A 21,132-nucleotide genomic window follows, 5' to 3' on the forward strand; every position below is an offset into this window, starting at 1 on the left:
AGCTGGATCGTCTTTCTTCGGAGACTTGCTGCAGCAGAACTGGAAGACATTTTACCATTTCGAACCTTTGCATTACATGACTTATGACAGCAGGATCGGAGATGAAAAAGTGTCGGAAGTCTTCGATTTGTTTGAGGGTCTTTTCAAATGCAATTTTACGGAGTTGAGGGACTACACGAACTGGGTGAGGAGCCCGCGAAATCAGTTTTTATTTGGACACAATCATTTCTTGTGGGTTGCCTGTCACGGCAATCCAAAAGTTTGTTTTAATTCTTCATTTGTGAACGCGGTCTGCCAGAGGGCACCCATCCACGTTATGAAGGTGACCCGTCTCCACATGCGACACCTGCGGGACTACTTGGAGAACAACCCAGACCTTAAATTCAAAGTTGTTTACCTTACGCGAGATCCCAGAGGAATCGTGAGCTCTAGGTGGACCTTAGACTGGTGCAATGAAACCAACTGTTCCGATTCGAATGTTCTGTGTCGGGAGATGGATGAAGATATTGAAATATTTAACGAACTTCAGAAACGGGATCCGTCTAATTTCATCAAAGTTCGTTACGAAGATCTGTCTCTGAAAACAGAAGAAGAAACAAAAGAGCTGTTTAAATTTTTAAAGTTACCTTACTCAACTACCGTTCAGAAATTTTTGAAAACCCACACAGTAGGTAAAAAAGCCGATGACAAAAACCCTTATTCCACCAAACGGAACACCACATCAATGGCGTTTAGTTGGCGCGAACGTTTTACGTTCCAGCAAGTTGTTAATGTTCAGTCATATTGTGAGACAACTATTCAAAAGTTAAACCATTCTTTAATAACATCACCTAGCCAATTGCCTTATCCAAATGGGAAGAAAACGACAAAACCTACACCACAAAATCAAGTACGAAAAAGTAAACGTTTTAATAAGAATCCTCTTTATCAGAAATTAATCCAACAGGAGATGATGTATACAGTTACTCCTAAACATGACAAAGAAAATATTCTCAATAAAAAATCCACAAAAATAAAAATTCACAACAACACGAATATAGAAATTCACAAAACTTATAAAGTTGTCGGAAATTGAAATTGAAAAGCCAAAATATATAAACAAATGCCAAATTCTATATCGAGTATTGGTTAGCGAAGCTAATAGTTCTTTTTTATTTCTGAAGTTAAGTTCCTATGTATTGTCTTTTCATATTCATGTTTTTAGCTGAAGTGTTTGTTTCATGAACAAATCTGTGAAAGCGCCTGAAATGTGATAAAGCACTATAACTGCACCTTTGTATTTCATTCATCTTGCTCATTTTTCTATTTGTCTAATTTTTTACACCCACTTATATTTTAGTTGTGTAAAAGCTATTTTTCACTATTTATAAGTTCTGTTTGTTAAATTTAAATTGTGCTATTAAATTTGTACAATGTTATTAAAATATTTCATATCGTTTTTTTTAAATTGATTTTTGTAATGTTCCTTTGTGTTTTATTTGTTTTTGCTCCACAAAATGAAATAATTTTGTAGCAAAAAAAGTTCTTTTTGTACTAACTCCGCCTGCAACAGTGTTAAGAGTACGAATTTTTGTTACTTTGTTTTATCTCAGCTAGCGCCACTATAAGTTTCTTCTGTTATTGGTGTTTGACACTTTTCTTAACTATAATGGCGCTGTTATGAAACTTAACAACTCAAATCATTTGTAACCAGGGGCGGATATTGAAAAATCTTTTGGATGGGGGGCGAAAAATTGAATAGCCCCCCTCCTCCCACATTCGATGTTTCATAACATAGTTTTCATGACTTAATTTAAAAAAAAAAAATTCATTTATTTATTTTATTCCTTTAGGTCAATGAATCTACTTCTAAGCACATGAATATTATGCTGCACTAATACACGTTGAATATGTGGAAGGAAAACATCTTTAACGTTTCAAGCTAATTAAATAAAACAATGAGCGGGGTTTCAAGGAGCATTGTCATAATGTTTATAACACGAGGGCAAGGTTGTTAAATAAACCCATACCTCATTTGAGTTTTTATAAATTAATTTATATTTTAACTATAATATTATTTGATTATTAAAAGCATAACTTCATAACACAAGTTTTATTGAAGAATTCAGAAACTATGTGTGAATTTCAAAGCAGTTGCTGATTTGTTTTTAAAATCATGATACAGTTGAGATAACATATTGATACTTCATACCGTTTCCATTAATAATCATGGTTTTTTCAAGAAACTACCATATTATTTCTTTCATTTTAAATTTTTGATAAGCTGGAAAAGAAATCTACAATTTCGCAAATCGTTCCTGGATCAAAATGACTCTTTAAGGTGCGCCTACACATTTTTAGAAAAAATGTTAATTATAGATTCCATCAAAGAAGAATTAGTGAACGAATCGTGACAATACGTTCCCTTGAATTCGAAACCAGTGAGTTAAATGTATTCTGCCGCTCTATGTCTCTGACTCCAGTATTACTTCTTTAGTAAACAAAAATGCTTTAATTCAAAACATGCTGTGTGTGTGTGTGTTTTGTGTTCTTTTTAATTAACTACAAAAATATAAAAAATGCAAAAGAGAAGTTAATTAAAAAGTAATAAATAAAATAGTTAAATTAATTCATCCTTTTGGGGGGGGCACGCCCCCCCCCCCCCCCCCTTAATTCGCTACTGTTTGCAACATATCGAGATGACTGAGACCTTCGTTAAATATGGAGGTAAAGGAATGGAGGATGATTTAATGACCGCGTTTTGCAACACTTTACAAAATTGTCAGACTTTCATATTCATGAAAAACTAGCTTGTTGTTTCCATCACGAATCTATGAAAAGTCGTCTAGTTAACGCTGCCCTCCCCCCTCCCCCCCCCCCCCCCACAAACCTACAAAAGCTTTTTAAATTATGCACTCAGTGGTAATGGTGTGTTTGAGATTTTTTGGGCTGAGTTTTCTTGAAGAATGAGATTTGTGCCCGCCACGGGTGCTCCCAGTGGCGGACCCAGATTTTGGAACGGGAACTTTTTTTTACCAGGGTGCAATTACAGTATCAGTACGTGCAATTACAGTAGAACCTCGTTTATCCGCTTGGTCTACACATAACAATTTAAAATTATGATAAGACGTCAAACATAAAATTACAGAATTTACAATAAATTACGGTAACCCCCCCCCCCCCAAAAAAAAGGTTCCTTGAGAAAATTTCTAAACTATCGTCAAAAAATCGCAATTATAGGCAATTTTTTTTAAACTTTAGCAATAGGGAGGGGCTGAGATTTTTTCTTGATTTTTTTTCAAAATTGAAGTCAGTTTCAAGCTAACTCACCTACTGTTTGAGCACGGATTGTATGGAATTGGCAAACATCCAGTTAAGGCAACTCCATCTGAATGAGGGGAAAAATAAAAAAAATTTATGCGCGTATTCCGCTCATTTGAATGAGACTCTGCTTAATTTAGAGGCTAACATACATCTGCAAAATCTGACATCCCTGAAAACTAATAGATGCTTCCATTTCCGCGTGTAAACCGGATGTTTGCCTTTCCATACAATCCGTGGTTAAACAGTAGTAACATCATGAGTCAGGGGCTCCTCTTGGAAATTGATATTTCAAAAACGCAATTTTCGGCAATCTTTGGTGATGGACGGTTTAGGGGTTCTTTCTCTCTAAAAAATTTTCGACATTAAACTCTTAAAAATGCAGTTTTTTTATTTATTTATTTATTTTAAATCATGTTTGAAAACGATGGCGAAAAGAAAAAAAGAGCTCCAGGGGCTTTTTTCTCTCTCTCTCTCTTCTTTTCTTTTCTTTTTTCAAATTGTACTCTCAGGTTATCTTTAGGAAGGCTTTGGGGCTCTCCGACGATAAAAATCTAAAAACAAAATTTCAAGTTAGCTTTGATTTTGATTCGTTATGTGAATGTAGGAGGTACTGTTTTTTCCTTAGCTCGAACCTTTCGCGAATTTGCGCATGCGTCAGGTCTGCTCTGATTTAATCAAAATAGAGGTGAAAACCCGGAAGAGTGAAAGGATGCAAATTTTTAAAATGCAAAATGAAGTACTCAGCAGTTCTTCCTAAGTAGTGTCAAAACAGAGATAGCAAGTGCTAGCGGAAAGTGCCCATCCTCAACCCACCGCTTCATTTAAAAATGGAATCTTAGTCCGCTTTCTTGAACGGACAATACGCGAGGCTCTTTCTCTCCGCTTTGCTTTTTCGGGATTTTTCCAAACATTGAAGGATTAAAAACGCAATTTTAGGCTACCTTTGCTCACGTTAAGGTAATGAGGAATCCACAGGCTTTCCCTCTTTCTATATAACATTTGAAGTGAAGTTTGAAAAGCAGAATTATAGGATATTATATATAGTGAGATACCCTAAAGCCACTAAATGTGAAGTCGGGTCTCTCTCCTGAAAATTCTTCGAAATTGATGTCCTAAAAACGTAAAAGGTTCTGTTTTGTAACATGGGAGTAAGAAATGCAAGCTTTAGGGTTTCCTTTCGAAATTTTGGTGTCTCAGACACTTCGCATCCACGAAAACTGGCCTTCGAATTTGATGAGTGGGTACCTCCCCATGGGCTGGGTTGGGTGTCAATCAAACCCACGGGGGGTCAACTAGGGACAGTTGCGGGATATTTCCCCTAAAGTTTTCCTTAACCGGCTATTTTTCCCCTACGCACCAAAACAACCCTAAAAGGGGTTGGCAAAAGAGAAAAGTTGTTTCCAAGCATGAGATTCACCCCCACCCCAAATGTAGAATGATCTCAATTTCGAAGGGGTTGGCATTAATGTAGCTTTATCAGTATGAGTTTTTTTGGCGAAAAGAAATTAAACGTAAGTAGAATTTATTTAAGTTCATTACGGTGCAATACATGCAAAAGATTGAATGTCGTCTTAATTTTGAAAAAAGAAAAAAAAAAAAAAAAAAAAAATAGCGCTTCTGGAAAAAAAAGTATTTAATTACCTTTTATTATTATCATTTTTCCAGTTTCAAAAACCATTGTTGATAAAACCGTGGCAAAACTTGTAGGAAAAGCGTCCAAATATCTCTTTTTGACAGAACTGAGATTAGAATTGCGATTTATAGACCGACTAATAGATCGTTATCACCAGGGTTCTAGCTATCAAGCAGTTTTACCACCCTCGCCGAAAACGGGAGACGCCGCCCCCTCCCCAAAACAAAAAAATGTCCTTTTTTTTTGTCCTAACAAACCTTATTCTACTATTTAAATTATCATATTTCTTGAGAACAACAAGGACATTGGAAGTGCACTGTATTTCTAATAGCAAAAATGATAGCCGAGCGATACTAATTGACGAATGTCTTCATTTTAACATTATCAGTCCATCGCAATTTTTTTTACAATATCCATTAATCTTAATGAGAAATGTATTGCTTTGGCTTTTCTTCGCACACCCCCCACCACTTAGCTGTAAGCCTTAGGTTTTACCGCCCGGGGGGTCCGCGTAGCGGGCCCCCCGCACGGCTGGGTGCGGCGGTCGGTAGTCGTGACGTGCTACGGACGCGCTTGGTACTTATTGCGCCGGGGAAGGTCCCCGTGCTGGGCGTCAGCCCAGCTGGGAGTTTACCCCTTAATGTTTGAACCTTGCTCACCATGAGATAGTATTGCTTTGGCTGGTACAGATTTCGGAAAGTCGGATTACTTTGTAGCAATTTTTTTCTTTTCCCCCCCCCTAGTGATTTGATTTGTATTATTAATTTAACCTCCCCTATCAGAGGTCTATAAAAATTCAGTCAGGTGGAAAAGAAAGCGGATTCTGAATAGGGATTATGCAAAAAAAAAAACAATAATATATTAACAATAATGACAACTGAAGCCATATGCCTACATTCTTTTAAAAAAAAACATTTACAGTTTCAAAATTTTCACATGCTTTGAAAAATCGTCTATTGAAATCTGATTAAAAGAAAGAAAAAAAAAAAGCTTCCACCTACAATTTTACTTTATCAAGATTCTTTCATTTTATTGAATAAATAATTTAAATTTATATCATTTGTTAATGCCGTAGAAATAAATATTAATGTAATGATTTCTACTAAAGTTTCCGGACTGGCAGTGTTTGCTGTAAACTGACCAGACTCATTATATATATATATAGACTAGCTGCGTTGCCCGGCTTTGCCCGGTCTACCTTGAAAATAAAAATTGTGTCAAGTGACGTATATGCAACAATCAGGCTTAAATAAATAAATAAAAAAACATCATGCAAAATTTCCCTCCCAAACAATGACGACAGATATTAAAATACTTTAAAGAAATTAAATCGAGAAAGATGGATTTAAAAAGCGTAACTATGGGAACGCAAAATAAGATAATTTTTTAGGAATTAAAATGCTAAAGAAAATGGTTAACAATTTGAATGGAAATGAGATTTTTTGAACTTAATTTTAAAAGGCTTGTAACTTTTTTTCCTTTTGAGATATAAGCTTAGCTCCCTCAGATCAAAAAAGGGGGGGGGGCACTTCCAGATAAAAGGGCACTTTAAATATAAGTTTTGTAACATAAAGGCGTTTTTTACATTTCTGTACTGCATATGCCTTTAAAGCCAAGTATTTTATACAAGTAATTAAATTTCAAATAATAAAGAGATTTTTTACGGTTAATTCGAAAAAAAATTAAAAAAAAAAAAACTGAGGAAGTTAAAATCTATTCAAATTAAATTCTTGTGGACAGGGAGGCGAGGGAGTTCCGTTTCAGTTTTCGTTTCTTGCCTGAGCTCTCTCTCTCTCTCGCGCTCAAAGAAAAAAATTGCTTTTGTGATTTTGTTTTGAAAAAATTTAACTTCAAAGGGATAAGAAAGGCGCATAATGTTCACTTAAAAGGGACAGGGCGCTGCGCCCTCCTAAAAATACGCTACAAATATCAGTATGTTTTTTGTAACAGGGTTAAGAAACAGAGCTGGATTCTTCTTCTTCTTCTTTTTTTTTTTTTTTTTGTCTAATTTGAGCTTAAAACCTTTCTATTTCTACAGCTGGCCCGTTCTAAAGACATAACAGCGCCTGGGCGAAAATTACCTAGCGCCCATTACCAAAAAATTGCTTATAATATGTTACATATTTAGACAATTTATAATTGAGCATTGAGTAATGATCATCTTAATTTTACTTCTACTCAAAAGAAAAAAAGACATAAATCCTGGCGCAGATGAAGTTTTAGGTTGATAAAATTACTTGTAACTAATTGTTTTTGATATTAACAACTATTAAAAAATTAAAACAGAACTACTTTTACAACTGGTTTTAATACTCGCAGCTTTTTACAGCATAACAAATTATTATGAAGGAGTATTTTTTGTAAAAGTTTTAAATGTGTAAAAGTATTAATTATAGATTAGGTAATAGCTTATACATTTTTAAATATGTCCATTTCATACATTTACAAAAAAGGAAGAAGACCCTAAAATGGTAATATCGAAGATGATATCGAAGGTCTGGAACGAAATATTTCGCTAACTTGAACTAAACGGTTTTAAAAATAGCACCTTCTTTTCTTTTTATTTTCATGAAACTCTTGAATTTGGATCAACAACAGCGATCTAAGTAGGTCTGAAAAAGAGAAAAAATAACAGGATGGAAATGAAATTGTGATTGTTAGAATCTGGATTTTATGCACTAAAAAATAGTAAAATATGCTTGCGAATATGAACTAAAAGTTTTAAAATATGCCCTTATAACACCGTACGGCAAAAAAAAAAAAACCTGAATCCAAATATGACCACCTTTTCCCCCTTTTACATCGTCGTATATTGTAATTATTGTTACTAGATTTTGCTTAATTTGTCGGAGAATGACGAGTCACAGTTATTGTAGTCATTGTAAGGTAAATTATATTTTAAATATTTCTACTTAAATCTTTAGCGATGTATGTTTATAGAAAAAGACTCTTTTTCTGTTTTAGAAACTGTTGTATGCAATAGCTATAAATAATACTCTTGACACGTATATTCTTTTATCTTCTAATACCATGAAATTATTAAAACTAACATTTGTTAAATTTACCTATTCCAAACTGATATGCATGTTTGTTGAAACATCTTCATTTATTTTTTAGTTTTATTTGCAATTGTATTGATCGCTAATTGTATTTTCTGGAATTCGAAAATATAAGTGTAGAACATCAATTTAAATTTAAATTTATGACTTTTATCCTCGGAAGTGGAAAAAATAAGAAAAACGTATAATACAGTCCACTCGTCTCGACTAAACATTTAATTTTATACGAAATTTTTAAATAAAATTATAAAAAATATTTATTTATATTTCAAAATAGTAAAATTAATGAAATATAATAACTTTTGGCTGAAGTAATTCGAAATCTTATTGGTAGCTTTTTTCTCTGCCCAAGCCATTCGGTCAAGAAATTCTCGCCAAACAGGGAAGAGGTTATCAAAATCATCCACGCAGATTTCAGCTTCAACATTGGTAGACAAATTTTCTGCTTTGCTAGTCTTGGTTAGGGGAAGAGCTTCCTCCCCCAATGGTGCGATCTCAGGTCAGCCCGAAGAAAAATCCCTTTTAAAATCCCTACCACAGCGTCCCCCTTTCTAAATAAGAGGCGAGTTCATCAACCCATCGCCCTATTCATATTGACAGTCCGAGGCAAGATGTCGCGGAGGCGAAATATGGTATGAACCGAAATTTTGGGCTGTTTTTGGGAAAGAAAGGTATGAAGGAGAAAGGGAAGGATTTAGAGATCTCTCTAAAAGTTTTAAAAATTAACAGCTTAAAGAATTAGTTTGATGTTGTCTTTGGTAGCAATGTTTGGGAAATCATAGAGGTTCGGGGAAATTTTTCTGAATTGAAGTCCTACAGCTTAACTTCAGGCTATCTTTGATGACGTTAAAAGGATCAGGATTCGGAGTATCACCCAAGAAACTTTTTCACGTTGATGTTTTAAAAATGCAGTTTTAGATAACATGTTGTGATGTTAGGATAGATGGGGATGGGGCGTGCTTTCCCTGAAAAAATTACTAAATTAAAAGCTTATAAATGCATTTTTCGACTGTTTAGTGAAGTTGGGGGAGAGAGGGGATTCGGGGATCTCGTTGGACAAATTTTCGATTTTTAGGTTCTGAAAATTTAATTCTATGCAACCGATGGTGCAAGCCCGGATTACCCAATAGGTCAACCTAGGCCCTGGCGTAGGGGCGCAAGCCGAAAAGGGCGCACGTCACAGAGAAAAAAAACTAATAAACAGCTTCCTGAAAAAAAGTGACACCCTAGTATGTCGATAAGAAAAACTCAATTAGAATAGATTGCAACCAGTCTGCTAGGTAGAAAAAAGCAATTGAAGGAGAGGGGAGGGGGCGTAATGCTTGAGTCGAGGTCTTTTTCCGGTCAAAGCTGATGATTTTCAGTATCTTTGTTTTGAACAAGAATTTCTTTAAGTTATAGCTTTGTCCATATGCGGACTGGGTCCTCCGAGAGGGTGCCAACCTTGACTCTCGAGGGCGCACAGGTTCATAGGCGGGGGGGGGGGGGACACGGAGACGCAGGAGTTCAAGGGCGAAAAAAACGGAAGACGCACAGGTTCGAGGGCGCTCCAGCCCGTTGGCTGATGAGCTAGTTCACCCCTGGCTTTGCTAAATTAAAAAACTTATTAGAGGTACGTCACACGCAGGAAAATTAAAATACATGATCTAGAAAATATTCAGTTATATAACTTGTTCTCGTTACTGATACAATTTTGCATTTGATGTCTTTAAATACGTCACTAAGTATGTGTTTTGCAATTAATAATTTATTAATTCATATTCATTTATGACTGCCAATCATCAAGGGCGCAATGTTAAAATTTTTGGGATGGGGAAATTATCAATTTAGCGAATGAAATTTCAAATCTTACCGAAAGACAAAATATGAGCATACACACGAGCTAACATCAATAAAAAGAGAAAATAGATATATTTACAAAATTGTTTTTGGAAATAAACAGTTGAATGTTTTAAGAAAAGAAAAAAATAGGGAACGATGTTTTACAAAATATTTTTAAAAAAAAATCAAAATAGGGGGAGGGAGGTGTTTTCTGGGACTAACTCCATCTTTTTACATATCCAAAGGTGGCTTATAATTGCCCTTTTATAACTTTAATTTCAGAAGAATTTCAGAGGAGATTCCAAAAACCTGCTCCCACTATTCTCTACAAAGATTATCTAAACTTGTTTTTATTAAACAACAATTTCAAAACGTTTGCGAGTGAGACTAAAAAAACCATCTCCCTTCCCACAACGTCATCAAAGATGATTTTCAGTTGCACATTTAGGACTCAAGTAACGAAAAATTTCTGAGGTAAGTCCCTAACACCGTTTCTCTCCCTAGCAACATCGAAGATAGCAAAAAATGTCGTATGTAGGACCTGAACTTTTCAACATTTTTACACCCGTCACCCCCAGCACTGTCAGATGCATTTCGTTTATTTTTCAGGCCCTATCTTCACATCATAACAGATCGTCCAAAATTTCATTTTTAAGGCATCAAATTTAAATTTTTCCGGAGACCGCCCCCGACTTCATCCCTTCTGCAACACTATTAAAATCGTCCAAAATTTTGTTGTTACGACTGCAATTTCGAAACACCTACGGAAGAGAGTTACTGAACCTAGAACCCCCACTATAGGGCCCTTAACCGAACCTTATCCCTTCTGGTAATATCCTCAGAGATGGTTTCCAATACCGCGTTTAAGTCTGCAATTTCAAAACTTTTCCAGGGAAGCACGGCTAGACCCCATTCATTTTCCGGACGTCTTAAAAGATGTCCTACAATTTTTTGGTCTTCATTTTTGAAATGTTTCCTCGCTAGTCACCAACTTCCCTGACATTTAAAAAAAAAAATGTTTAAAGGTTGTGCTTTAGGACCTCAATTCCAATTTTGAAAAATTTCCAGATGAACTCTTCCGACTCCCACCGTTCCCAAGCATCGTTATAGTAGAGATAGCCAAAAATTTCGTTTTTAAGACTGTAATTAAGATGTGGGGGAGGGGGAGGGGCGGAATGAGAGTCCCCGAAGTCATCCCTTTCTCTGACATCATCAAAGACAACGTACAATTATGCATGGGTGTCTCCCCCCCCCCCCTACAAACTCAAAAAAAAAAAAAAAGGTTTTAATATTCTAGGCAAGCTAAAATGCATTTTAACTTCATATTTTTCAAAAACTTGCAATTCCAGTTTGGGTGTCACACCCCAGGCGGGTGAAACCCGAGGTGAACTACCCCTCCGCCCTCCGTCTCCCACCTGTAGCGAAGCCACTGCAATTACTTATGTTGGGCTTCAGTTTCGAAAACTTTCCAGGGCGAGTTCCAAATGCCATTACTTCTGTTAAATCGCCTTTATAATCTAAAATTGCATTTTTAACGCTTCAATTTCTAAAATTTCTCAAGGGAACACCCCCCGAACCCCCTTCTTGGCATTGAAGGAAGACAAAGAAAGAAATACATCCCTCATTTTGTCAAACAAGGGGAAACGCGAAATCTTCACGTACCACTGTATGCTTTCTCTTTACCAAAAAAGTCGGAAACTGTTTTTTGTACACTAGAGTTATCATTAAAACAATATCTGAGTGCTTCAGAATTGCAACTGTTAGAAGCTGTATTATAAAAAATTGTCAAGAAAATAGGTATTTCTAGCGAATGCAACCATTACAATAATTTCTGGTCATTTCCATCGGAAATAAATATAATACCAGCTCTCTACCATGCTTCTGCAATTCTTTCCAACATGTGCTAAGAAGTATTGCTCAACTGTACTATTGAATCAATTCCCCTGTACCTTAGCAGTGCCTTTAGATGTAACCAAGTTTGGGTTTCACTTGAATGAAAATAAAACAATCAAGTCCCACACCTTATGATGCAGCCAGTGTTACCACAGAGTTTAATTTCACCCTGCGCAGGCAAGAACTGTAAATAATCTTGTAAATGTTTTATTAATAATTCATCTTGCTGTAAATACTGTGCTATTAAGACTAAAGCAAAAACCCATTAACTACAAAATACTCGGAAGAGAATGATTCAACAGAACAATTACAAGTCAACAAAAAAGAGTATCGTTTAGCTTTCAGAATTTCTGATATATTAATGCTTTATGTGTATGCATATTGATATTCTGCAATTATTTTTTAATACACATTATTTTACTAATTTTATTTAATTAGTTTTTTTAGAACTCTAGTGTATAATTATATATTTATATTCGTTTTCATAAAAGCTCAAAGATGCTTCTCATTTTTTATATTTATTTAGAACATATTATTTCTTGTATCATTGTTCTTTGTTGGGTAAATTATAAAAAACAATATCCGCAAAACAATACCCGCAATATTTTTTTGTGCAAATTGAAAATATAAATTAATAGAAATAAATAAAAATTACATTTGAATTGAAACTACTGTGGGCCTGGTTCCCTAGTTCCTCTCAAATTTAAAGCAGTATGTAACAAAATTAAAGCCATAATTGAATACTTTGCAATTATGATAAGTTTGTAAACTGAAGAATGAATAGTTCGTCATAAGGATAATAAGGCTATTTTTTTCTCCTTAGCATACTGCCGTTTTATTCAATGCGCTAACTTAGGCAGGCTTGCATTTTCTATTTCGCTTTTTAACGCTCACGTTGGTAATAATTAAGTAATTTTAAACAAACTGAATGATGAAGTTTCAGATTTTCTTGATTCCCTAAACGGTAAAATAATTTTAAAAAATAACTTATCTTGGGAAAAAAAGCTTTTCGTATTTTATTCCAAATTTTTTCATGGCTGCTAAAAAAGGAATTTTACTTATAAACCAACAAAGATAGAACTATAAACATATTTAGGTTTTTCAAGCCCTTGTTCTGTTGCAACTGTTACCACATTTTTAGTGCTTTACCTCCTACGGTTCGCGAGTTATGAGTGTTTTAGTAAACTGCATCCCCTACTGCTTTCCCCCTCCCCGGGGATGTCAACCGCCGAGGGGGGGACGATGACATGTGTTTTCATAATCACTATAGTGCCTGTAACAATAATCAAAAATAATTTTGCGTCAGGTCTTCCATGCATGCTCAAAACCCCCCCTTCAGATCTTGAACTCTACTACGGATAGTGTTCGAGCTTGCTACTGTCATTTTGTTTTTCAACGCGTTAACAGTACTTAAATAGTTTTAACAAACTGAATAATGATATTTAGGACTTTATTTGAAAAAAAATCAAACAATTTTGATTTGAAATTTATTTTGGTTAAAAAAAGTTTGTTTTGCGCATTTTATTCAAAAATTTGCTTGTTTGCGAAAAATGGAATTTTACTCAGAAACCAACAAAGATAGGTCCATAATCATATTTAGCTTTTATGAAGCCCTTGTTTTGTTGCGTCGATTGACACTTTTTTCAGTGTTTTATCTCAAATAGTTCGTGAGTTATGAGTGTTTTAACAAACGGCTCCCCCCACTGCTTTCCCCCTTCCCCGGGGTTGTCGACCACCCAGGGGGGCGACGACATGTGGTTTCATAATCACCATCGTGCCTGTAACAATAATCAGAAATAATATTGCGTCAGCCTTTCCATGTATGCTCAACCCCCTTCAGATCCTGGACTATTACTAAATCTAATCGCAGCGGAAATATTTATTTATAACTTTAATAAATGAAAGTGAATAAAACTAAAAGTACTATACCATGATGTACTGCATACTGTGAAGATGCAAACAAGAGCAATAACTTCAAAACAGCACGTAGTTCTTACAACTAAAAATATAAACTAGAGTTGAAGCTGAAGTTTTTTAAAACTTAGCAATTGAAAGATGTTTTTCGCAAAAAGGCAAGCTTCGCTGCTGGTTTTCCGATCCGAGTGATTACGCGTTTTGACATAACTCCTTTTCTTGCCAAGCTTTAATTTTCATATTGTTTCAACAAATTCATCACTCGAATTTAATTTTTTTTTTCGCGCGTAAATTATAATTTTTGAATTCACTTTGTGTTTCAACTGTTGGAGCGGTACATTTAAGTAGAAGCATATGGGATAATCCATTTGTCTCTCCGCTTTTCTCCAAGTTCAAATTCCAAAAAATGGAAGAATTTTCTTGTACTGTAATCTGAAAATTTTTAGATACACTTGGGTTCTTTTCAATAGGGGGCGGGGGGAGTTCCATATTTCCCTCCGTCGATCCGCTTCTGCTGGGGTCTAATCGCTTTTCCTGGGGGCTTAGCTCAAGTTCTAAAAAATGAGAAAATTTTACTGTATTCTGTTTTTGTTTTTTGAACTGGAATTTTGTTTTTGGGAAAGGGCATTCCCCCAGCTCCACTCTTTATATTCGCTTTACAATTCTCTCCTCGCTTAAGTTCTGTAAAACAGGCTGTACTCTGTTCTAAACAGTTTTAGGTACACATGAGATTTGGGGAGGGGGGAGGACATTTCCCCAGTTCCTCTTCGTGGATCCGCTTCTACTGTTGTTTTATCGCTTTTCCTGGAGCCGAAGAACTTTCTTACACTCTGTTAAAAAAATTTTTAGGTTCACAAGGGATTTTTTTGAAAGGGAGCGCAGGGGAACCGTACCCCAGTTACCCTACAAGGATCCGCTTCTGCTATTGTTTAATCCAGCGGTCGGAAAAACTACATTTTTTTTTTGTAGCGAACTACAACTACAACTACTTTACTATAAATGTAGTTTACTACAACTACTTTTTTCAAAATGTAGCAACTACAAACTACTTTTAAAAAGTAATCGTTACTTCGCTACTTTTTAGTTACTTTTAAAAAATAAATAAATAAAAAGCATTCACTTATACACCGTTTGAAGATTGAACGAAAAAATTCATAAAATGACTTAGATTAGTAAACTGAATCATTTGAACATGGTATATTACCAAGAATTATTTATTCTTTCCTTCGCTTGCTGAGCCAATTTGTCATTCAAATATTTGTTACGATTTTTACGCAGATTCGCTGCAAGAAAGGATTTAAAAGTGGAAGGAATTCAACCTTAAAATTTTTAATCCTTTCCTGACAGTGAATACTTCATTCAAGAAGTGCAACTCGGCTACTTGAAAATGTAAATAGATGCAGTCATAATTTGTTTTAAACTTTATATAAATATACATGTACATAAAATTGATTTAGATGATGAAAAACATTTTTTAAACAAAAGAGAAAAACTTTAATTTTTATTATATCAGTTAATTTTATAGGAACTTCTTTTTTTTTTTTTTTTTTTTTTTGCTGGAATGGAACCAATGAATTGATTTTGAGCTTCTAGCTCAAAATCAAGGTCCGGATCAAACCACCATCTTCTTTCTTACGCCACTCACAAATGAAATAAAAGCTTTTTTTTTTTTCAATTTCACCGAATTACCTCAAAAACTTACATTATTTAATAATTGACTTTTATCACGTTAATATATCCAACGCCCAATCAGTGGAAAAGTTGCTTCTACATTTGAACAAAGCCATTGCTTGTTATTGATATTTTGATAGTTGAAATTGTAACCGTAACTCCAGTGGATTAACCCTAAACTCCAGTAGATAGCGTTAATTTTGTTGACCACTTTTTCGTTCCTTCATTCTCCTTAAATTAGTCTTACCTTTGTCGAAATACAGCATTTCCTGCATGTCAAACATTACCAAAAAATATTTTCTTATTATCATGCTGTGGCGTGCGTTTCATTGTTGATGACGTCAGGAGCGTTACTCGATCATTCGCTAGTATATAATGAGGACATCTGAAATATGAAACATAACGAAGAATGCTTACTTTACTTCAATGTGAAATTTTAAACTACAATAGATTCGCGCGACAGCACGATTCTATTTACACGAAACGTATATTTTGCGAGCTTTTCTCGAGTAATGAATTTTGAAGCTAACGCGAATTCCTCACGTGGTAACACGAAAATTTTCGAGTGGGAATCACGGGGCCTCGGTATCACCTTCTTTACTTCCTACTAAATATTAGTTTCGTGAATGAACTTTCCCTTTCGATTCACTGAAAGCGGAAGTTCCCCTGTTAATTTACAAATCGCCACTACGCATCTTTTTCATTCTGAATATGAAGTTGATGAAACATAATCTTTATACATAAAGGGCTAATCTCTGTTCGGATGTCCGGGGTAAACTTCAAAACTACTGGAGGGATTTTAACCATTTTTTCACCATAGATAGCTACATAATCGGGGAACAACTTAGGCTATAATTTATCGCTCAAAAACTTAGTTTAAGAACGTCGTGATCGAAAACAGTAAATGTCATGTAATTTCCACATTAAAGATTAAACACATTGTTTCGAAAATTCGTTGCCTATTCACAGCAATATTAAAAGTAATCATAATGTAAATTTTGAATCAAGGCCTCTCTGGAGCAAGCATGACATTGCTTTCTTAGGAATTGCATCCTCATCTGTATACATAAAGGGCTAATCTCTGTCCGGATGTCCGGGGTAAACTTCAAAACTACTGGACGGATTTTAACCATTTTTTCACCATAGATAGATACATTATGAGGGAGCAACTTAGGCTGTAATTTATTCCTCAAAAACTTAGTTGTAAAAAGTTATGGTGGAAAACACTGAATTTCATATCATTTCCCCATTAAATAATTAAATTCGCAACTCCAATGAATCATAGGGGCGCAGCAGCCACTGTCTAATTGCGGATGAAAAAAGGTGAAACAAACAAATGCGATAACTTATAACTTGCTTTGACGTTTAGTGAATGACAGTACTTTTTCATCGTATTTATGCGAAGCTTTCTTTTTTATTCTTCTGAAATTACATTACACCACAAACTGCTTGAAGCCGGAAATTTACCCTAAAGAAAACTCGTGGAATGGAATGTTTTACCTTTTTCTTTAGTATTGGTAATCACCGCAAGGTAGCGTATTCGAGCTTTGAAGTTGCGAATATAAAACCCATTAGGCAAGGCACATAGTATGCAGTCCTCGACATAAATACAGTTGAAGTCAGTTGTGACTCTTGAATAGAATAGAATAAAACCCATTGTTACAAAAATTCGTTGCCTAACAACAGCAATAATAAAAGTAATCATAATGAAAATTTTGAATCAAGGCTTCTCCGGAGCAGACATGAGTTTAAAGTCGTTTAAACATTTGGAAACTCTACTTTTTGCATCCTTAAAGAAACATAGTAGAGAGCTTTTTTTTTCTTTTGAGTGTGTACTATTTAATTAAATAAAGCGCACGGTTTTTTCAGTGATCTTTGTTTTTGTTATTTCATATTTTGGAAATTCTTCAAATTTTTATGTGCGTAAATTTGTGCTTTCGTTTCTAAATGAATATTCGTTCGTTCTTTATCCTTATTGCTATTTTACTTTAATGGGTAAGGAAAAAGCTCGATTTTTAATCACGTCAAAGTGATATGTTTTGAGTTCTTTCAGTTAAAACAGAAAACGAAAGGAAGTAGCGATTGTTTCTTACATTTATTTCTGACCCAGGCAACGCTGGGTATTTTTGCTAATTTCACATAAGCGGCTGTTAATCTCAAGTTTGAAAATAGAAGGAAAAATAGAAATCTCTGACAACTAAAGAAATATAAAGATTTTCGATATGCTTGAACAACTAAAAGGTGTGTCAAATATAATTACAATATCTGCAGTACAGTATTATTGTAGTATTTCATTTTTTTATTGCTACATACTATACGTACCGTACTGTTTCATTTTATGCCATTATCTCCCACTGATTTTTGTGCAACCTAATAGTATTTTTATGTTTAAAATTGGTAATAGGAGGTTAAGAAATGGGTAAAAATAATTTGAGGGATGTTTTCAAATGTCTCAAAATTATTGATATGCTCATGCTCATAGAAAACGTATATTTTCCCCCTTTTCCACAATGCGAAATTTCAACCTACGCTAGGAGTCTTGGAACGCATCCCTCGCGTAAGATGAGATTCGACCGTATATGCAGATGACATCTGACATGGATACCGAGAGCTTTTTGCTCAACGAGCATATTTGAAAGAAAGGGAAAAATTTCCATGATCATATATTTCTAATAACACTGTAATATTTATTGTTAGCCGGCAGTGGCGCCGACTCCATGGGGCCTGAGGGGGCCCGAGCCCCCTCAAAAGAAAAAAAAAGGGGGCAGAGCCCCCCCAATAATTTAAGAAAATTATTTGTTATTTAATGCTTTCTAAACTCACAAATTTGTCTCAGTATTTTTTATTTTCCTTGTTTGAAGATAGTTACCTTGTAAAATACATTCAGTAATGAGTTACAACAAATAATTTTTACAGTAAAAAGCAGGTTAACTGAAAACGAGTGGTGTGAATAATGACATTATTACGGTGCTGCAAGCGCTTAGAATTTGTCCCAGTGTGCGAACGTGCGGATAGTCTGTCCGCTCAACAATGGGGCAGATAAGCACCAAGATATTTTGGATGAATTGGATATTCGACTAGTCGTCAATGACTTAAAATTCAGTAATCCAGTCAGGCGGTCGACATTTGCACCTTTCTAAAGACAGCCCAAATATTGGTATTTAAAGAGCATTAAAACTGAGAATTAACTGCATACAAAATGTTAGATTTAAAATTTCGAAATATTAATACTATTTTATTACCGTATTACTATAGTACTGCATTAGTTATTTTCAAATACTTAAATATTTTTGGGGTATAAGACCCTATAAAAACCCGCTATTTACATACTATATTAACTTCATTAAACAAATCAACTGTGGGATATAATTTTTATTTAATGAACTCTGAGCCTTATTCAAAGCAAGTTTAAATTAATATATATATATATATATATATATATATATATATATATATTCACTATTCTGTAATAGCCTAAAAACAAAATTATTATACTATAAATTAAATTAACTTTTTACGAAAATACCGTACATGTGTTTTTTTTTTTTTTTTTTTTTTTTTTCGATTTTTAAAGCCAAAACATGTGTCGGGTTAACGAGAGTAGAGTTTTCGGGGCTCTAATGTTGATAATATATTACTCTAAAATGCTTAAAAAACTGTAAAACTTACTTTTTCCACCTTCAATTAAAAAAATTTCCCGCTGTTAAACCCGCGGTATGCCCCCCCCCCCTTCCCAATATTTTTTGTATTTAGACGCACTGGGAGTGCCCTTCCATGCAAGTCAAGTGCCCTACATTATATCAATGCCTAGCCACGGAACTGCACGACTTCCCCCAAAATAGAACTGTAAAAATGTCCCACACTGAAGACAAGTGACATGATTTAATTGAACCAAAAAATTTTTATACAAATTCTTAGATTAACTTTGAAAACGCCATGCCACATGTTGTTTGTTTGTATAAATCATATACACCAGAAAATATGTAAATTGGCATTTTCAAGGTTCAAAAAATCTGAACTTTTTTTCTTTTTTTTTGAAAAGTGGGGGTATGGACGCCTTAGGATTACATAACCCCTGGATCACCGGTGACGTCTAGCCCCCTCAATAATTTTTGCAAGTCGGCGCCCCTGTTAGCCGGCCAAGACAGTTCAATATGATCCTCTTTCATAACATTGACAGTAGCTTCCATACTAGGTGGATATTTTGGCACAATAATCTCATTGACATCTAAAAGGTTCATCCACGGAACATTCTCAACTACCAGAAAACAGAAATAGGCACACATATATACACAGGCGCCATTATGCAAAGTTTTAGGGGGGGGGGTAGATATTTTCCCCTTGGTTTAGCAGGAGATGTTCACATGGAAACTGATTTCAGTACAGATTCGAATTATTAAAATTTGACATTTTTAATACCTTATTTAATAATGGCTGGAGAAGAAATGCTTTTACATTTTTGCGAAGAAAAAAGTACTAAAAGCAAGGAAGTTCTAATTTTTAAAGGGAGGGGGGGGGGGTGAGCCCCCACTTGCCCCCTATATGGGCGCCCATGAAACGCGGTACTACATTAACAGTTATCGCTTATTCTCTTCTTTCTAAGCCATTCAATGGGAATATTGGGGAAATGTGAAAATTTCGATGCTAAACAAGCTAATGGCGTCAAACAGATAGAACGTATGGTGTCAATCTGACGTCAGCTCGCATTTTTTAGAGTTTTTCGAATCTGGTTGGTACAAGTTTTACTCGCGTAAGACTTGCACCAGTCAGATTCGTTTGAAATCTCGTTTCTTTCTTCTTTTCGAAACTTTATTTAAAAGTAGTTTCTAGAAATTGCTACAAACTACTTATTTTTGTATCGAACTACTCGCTACACTACAAACTACTAAAAAATGTAACTACTACAGTACCGTCGCTACTTGTAGCGCTCTACTTCCAACTACTCTGGTCTATTCGCTTTTCCTGGCGTCTTTTAGTTCTAGTTCTAAAAAACGGAAGATTTTTTCTGTACTCTGTTTCCTGAAAGGTTTTAGGTCCTTTTCTTTTGGAAGGGGGGGGGGGAGGGCACTCCCACAGCTCCCCTCTTGAATACACTTTTGCAAATCTTTCTTTGCTTTTCCTGGCGCTTTTTTTGAAGTTCAAGTTCTAAAATACGGAAGATCTTCCCTGTATTCTGTTCTGAATGTTTTAAGATACACTTGGGTATTGGAGGGGGGGGGGGGATGTTCCCTCTCCGTAGAGTCGAGCCTGGGTGATCCTCCTGGGCGGTGGCGTCCATGTCCCTCGACATTGACTTTATTTATCCCCGATCCTCTTTGGACAATAACAGCATCCAGCACACAACATTCATAGTCCAGTCCCTGGCATTCATTTGAATTTTGACTTCTTGAATTCAAATTATGTTTGTGTGCTAGATTTTTTTTTCCTTCAGTTTGGGCTTCTCACAGATAGGTAAAAATCTACTCAGAGTCCGTCGGTCAGAGACCCCTAATGTGTTAGGGAGACTGGATAGTAATAGTGTTTTTTTTAAAGGAATAAATTTTAAAAAGTTTTTATTTTCAATCAAGAATAATTACCCTCGTTATCAGTAGTCATTTGCCGTCTAGTACAAGACAAAAATCAATTGATTTTTGGAGCAAATTGTCTGGAAGTGGCACCTTAGATACAAGCAAAAATTTTAAGCTTTTGTCACATAGAAACTGTTTAGCGATCGGAAGAAAGGGAAACCAGATGGTGCAATTTATGGCAAGAATATTTCCACTATTATTAGCAGAAAAGGATCCTGAAACACAATGCCAGATCACACTGCTCAGGATGAACCCTTAAAAAAATTAATGA

General features: G+C 35.1%; 1 protein-coding gene across 1 annotated transcript in view; it reads left to right on the top strand.

The window, feature by feature from the left end:
• The window catches only part of LOC129229891 (carbohydrate sulfotransferase 1-like), a gene marked incomplete in the record, with an annotated part of 72,959 nt that extends 71,528 nt beyond the window's left edge, over positions 1 to 1,431 (top strand). Inside the window, 1 exon segment of the mRNA XM_054864273.1 lies at positions 1 to 1,431. Within this exon segment, the coding sequence (XP_054720248.1) occupies positions 1 to 1,075 (1,075 nt within the window).
• Between the last annotated feature and the right edge of the window lie 19,701 nt (positions 1,432 to 21,132).

The sequence above is a fragment of the Uloborus diversus genome, chromosome 9 (genome assembly GCF_026930045.1).
Source record: "Uloborus diversus isolate 005 chromosome 9, Udiv.v.3.1, whole genome shotgun sequence".
Lineage (NCBI taxonomy): Eukaryota > Metazoa > Arthropoda > Arachnida > Araneae > Uloboridae > Uloborus > Uloborus diversus.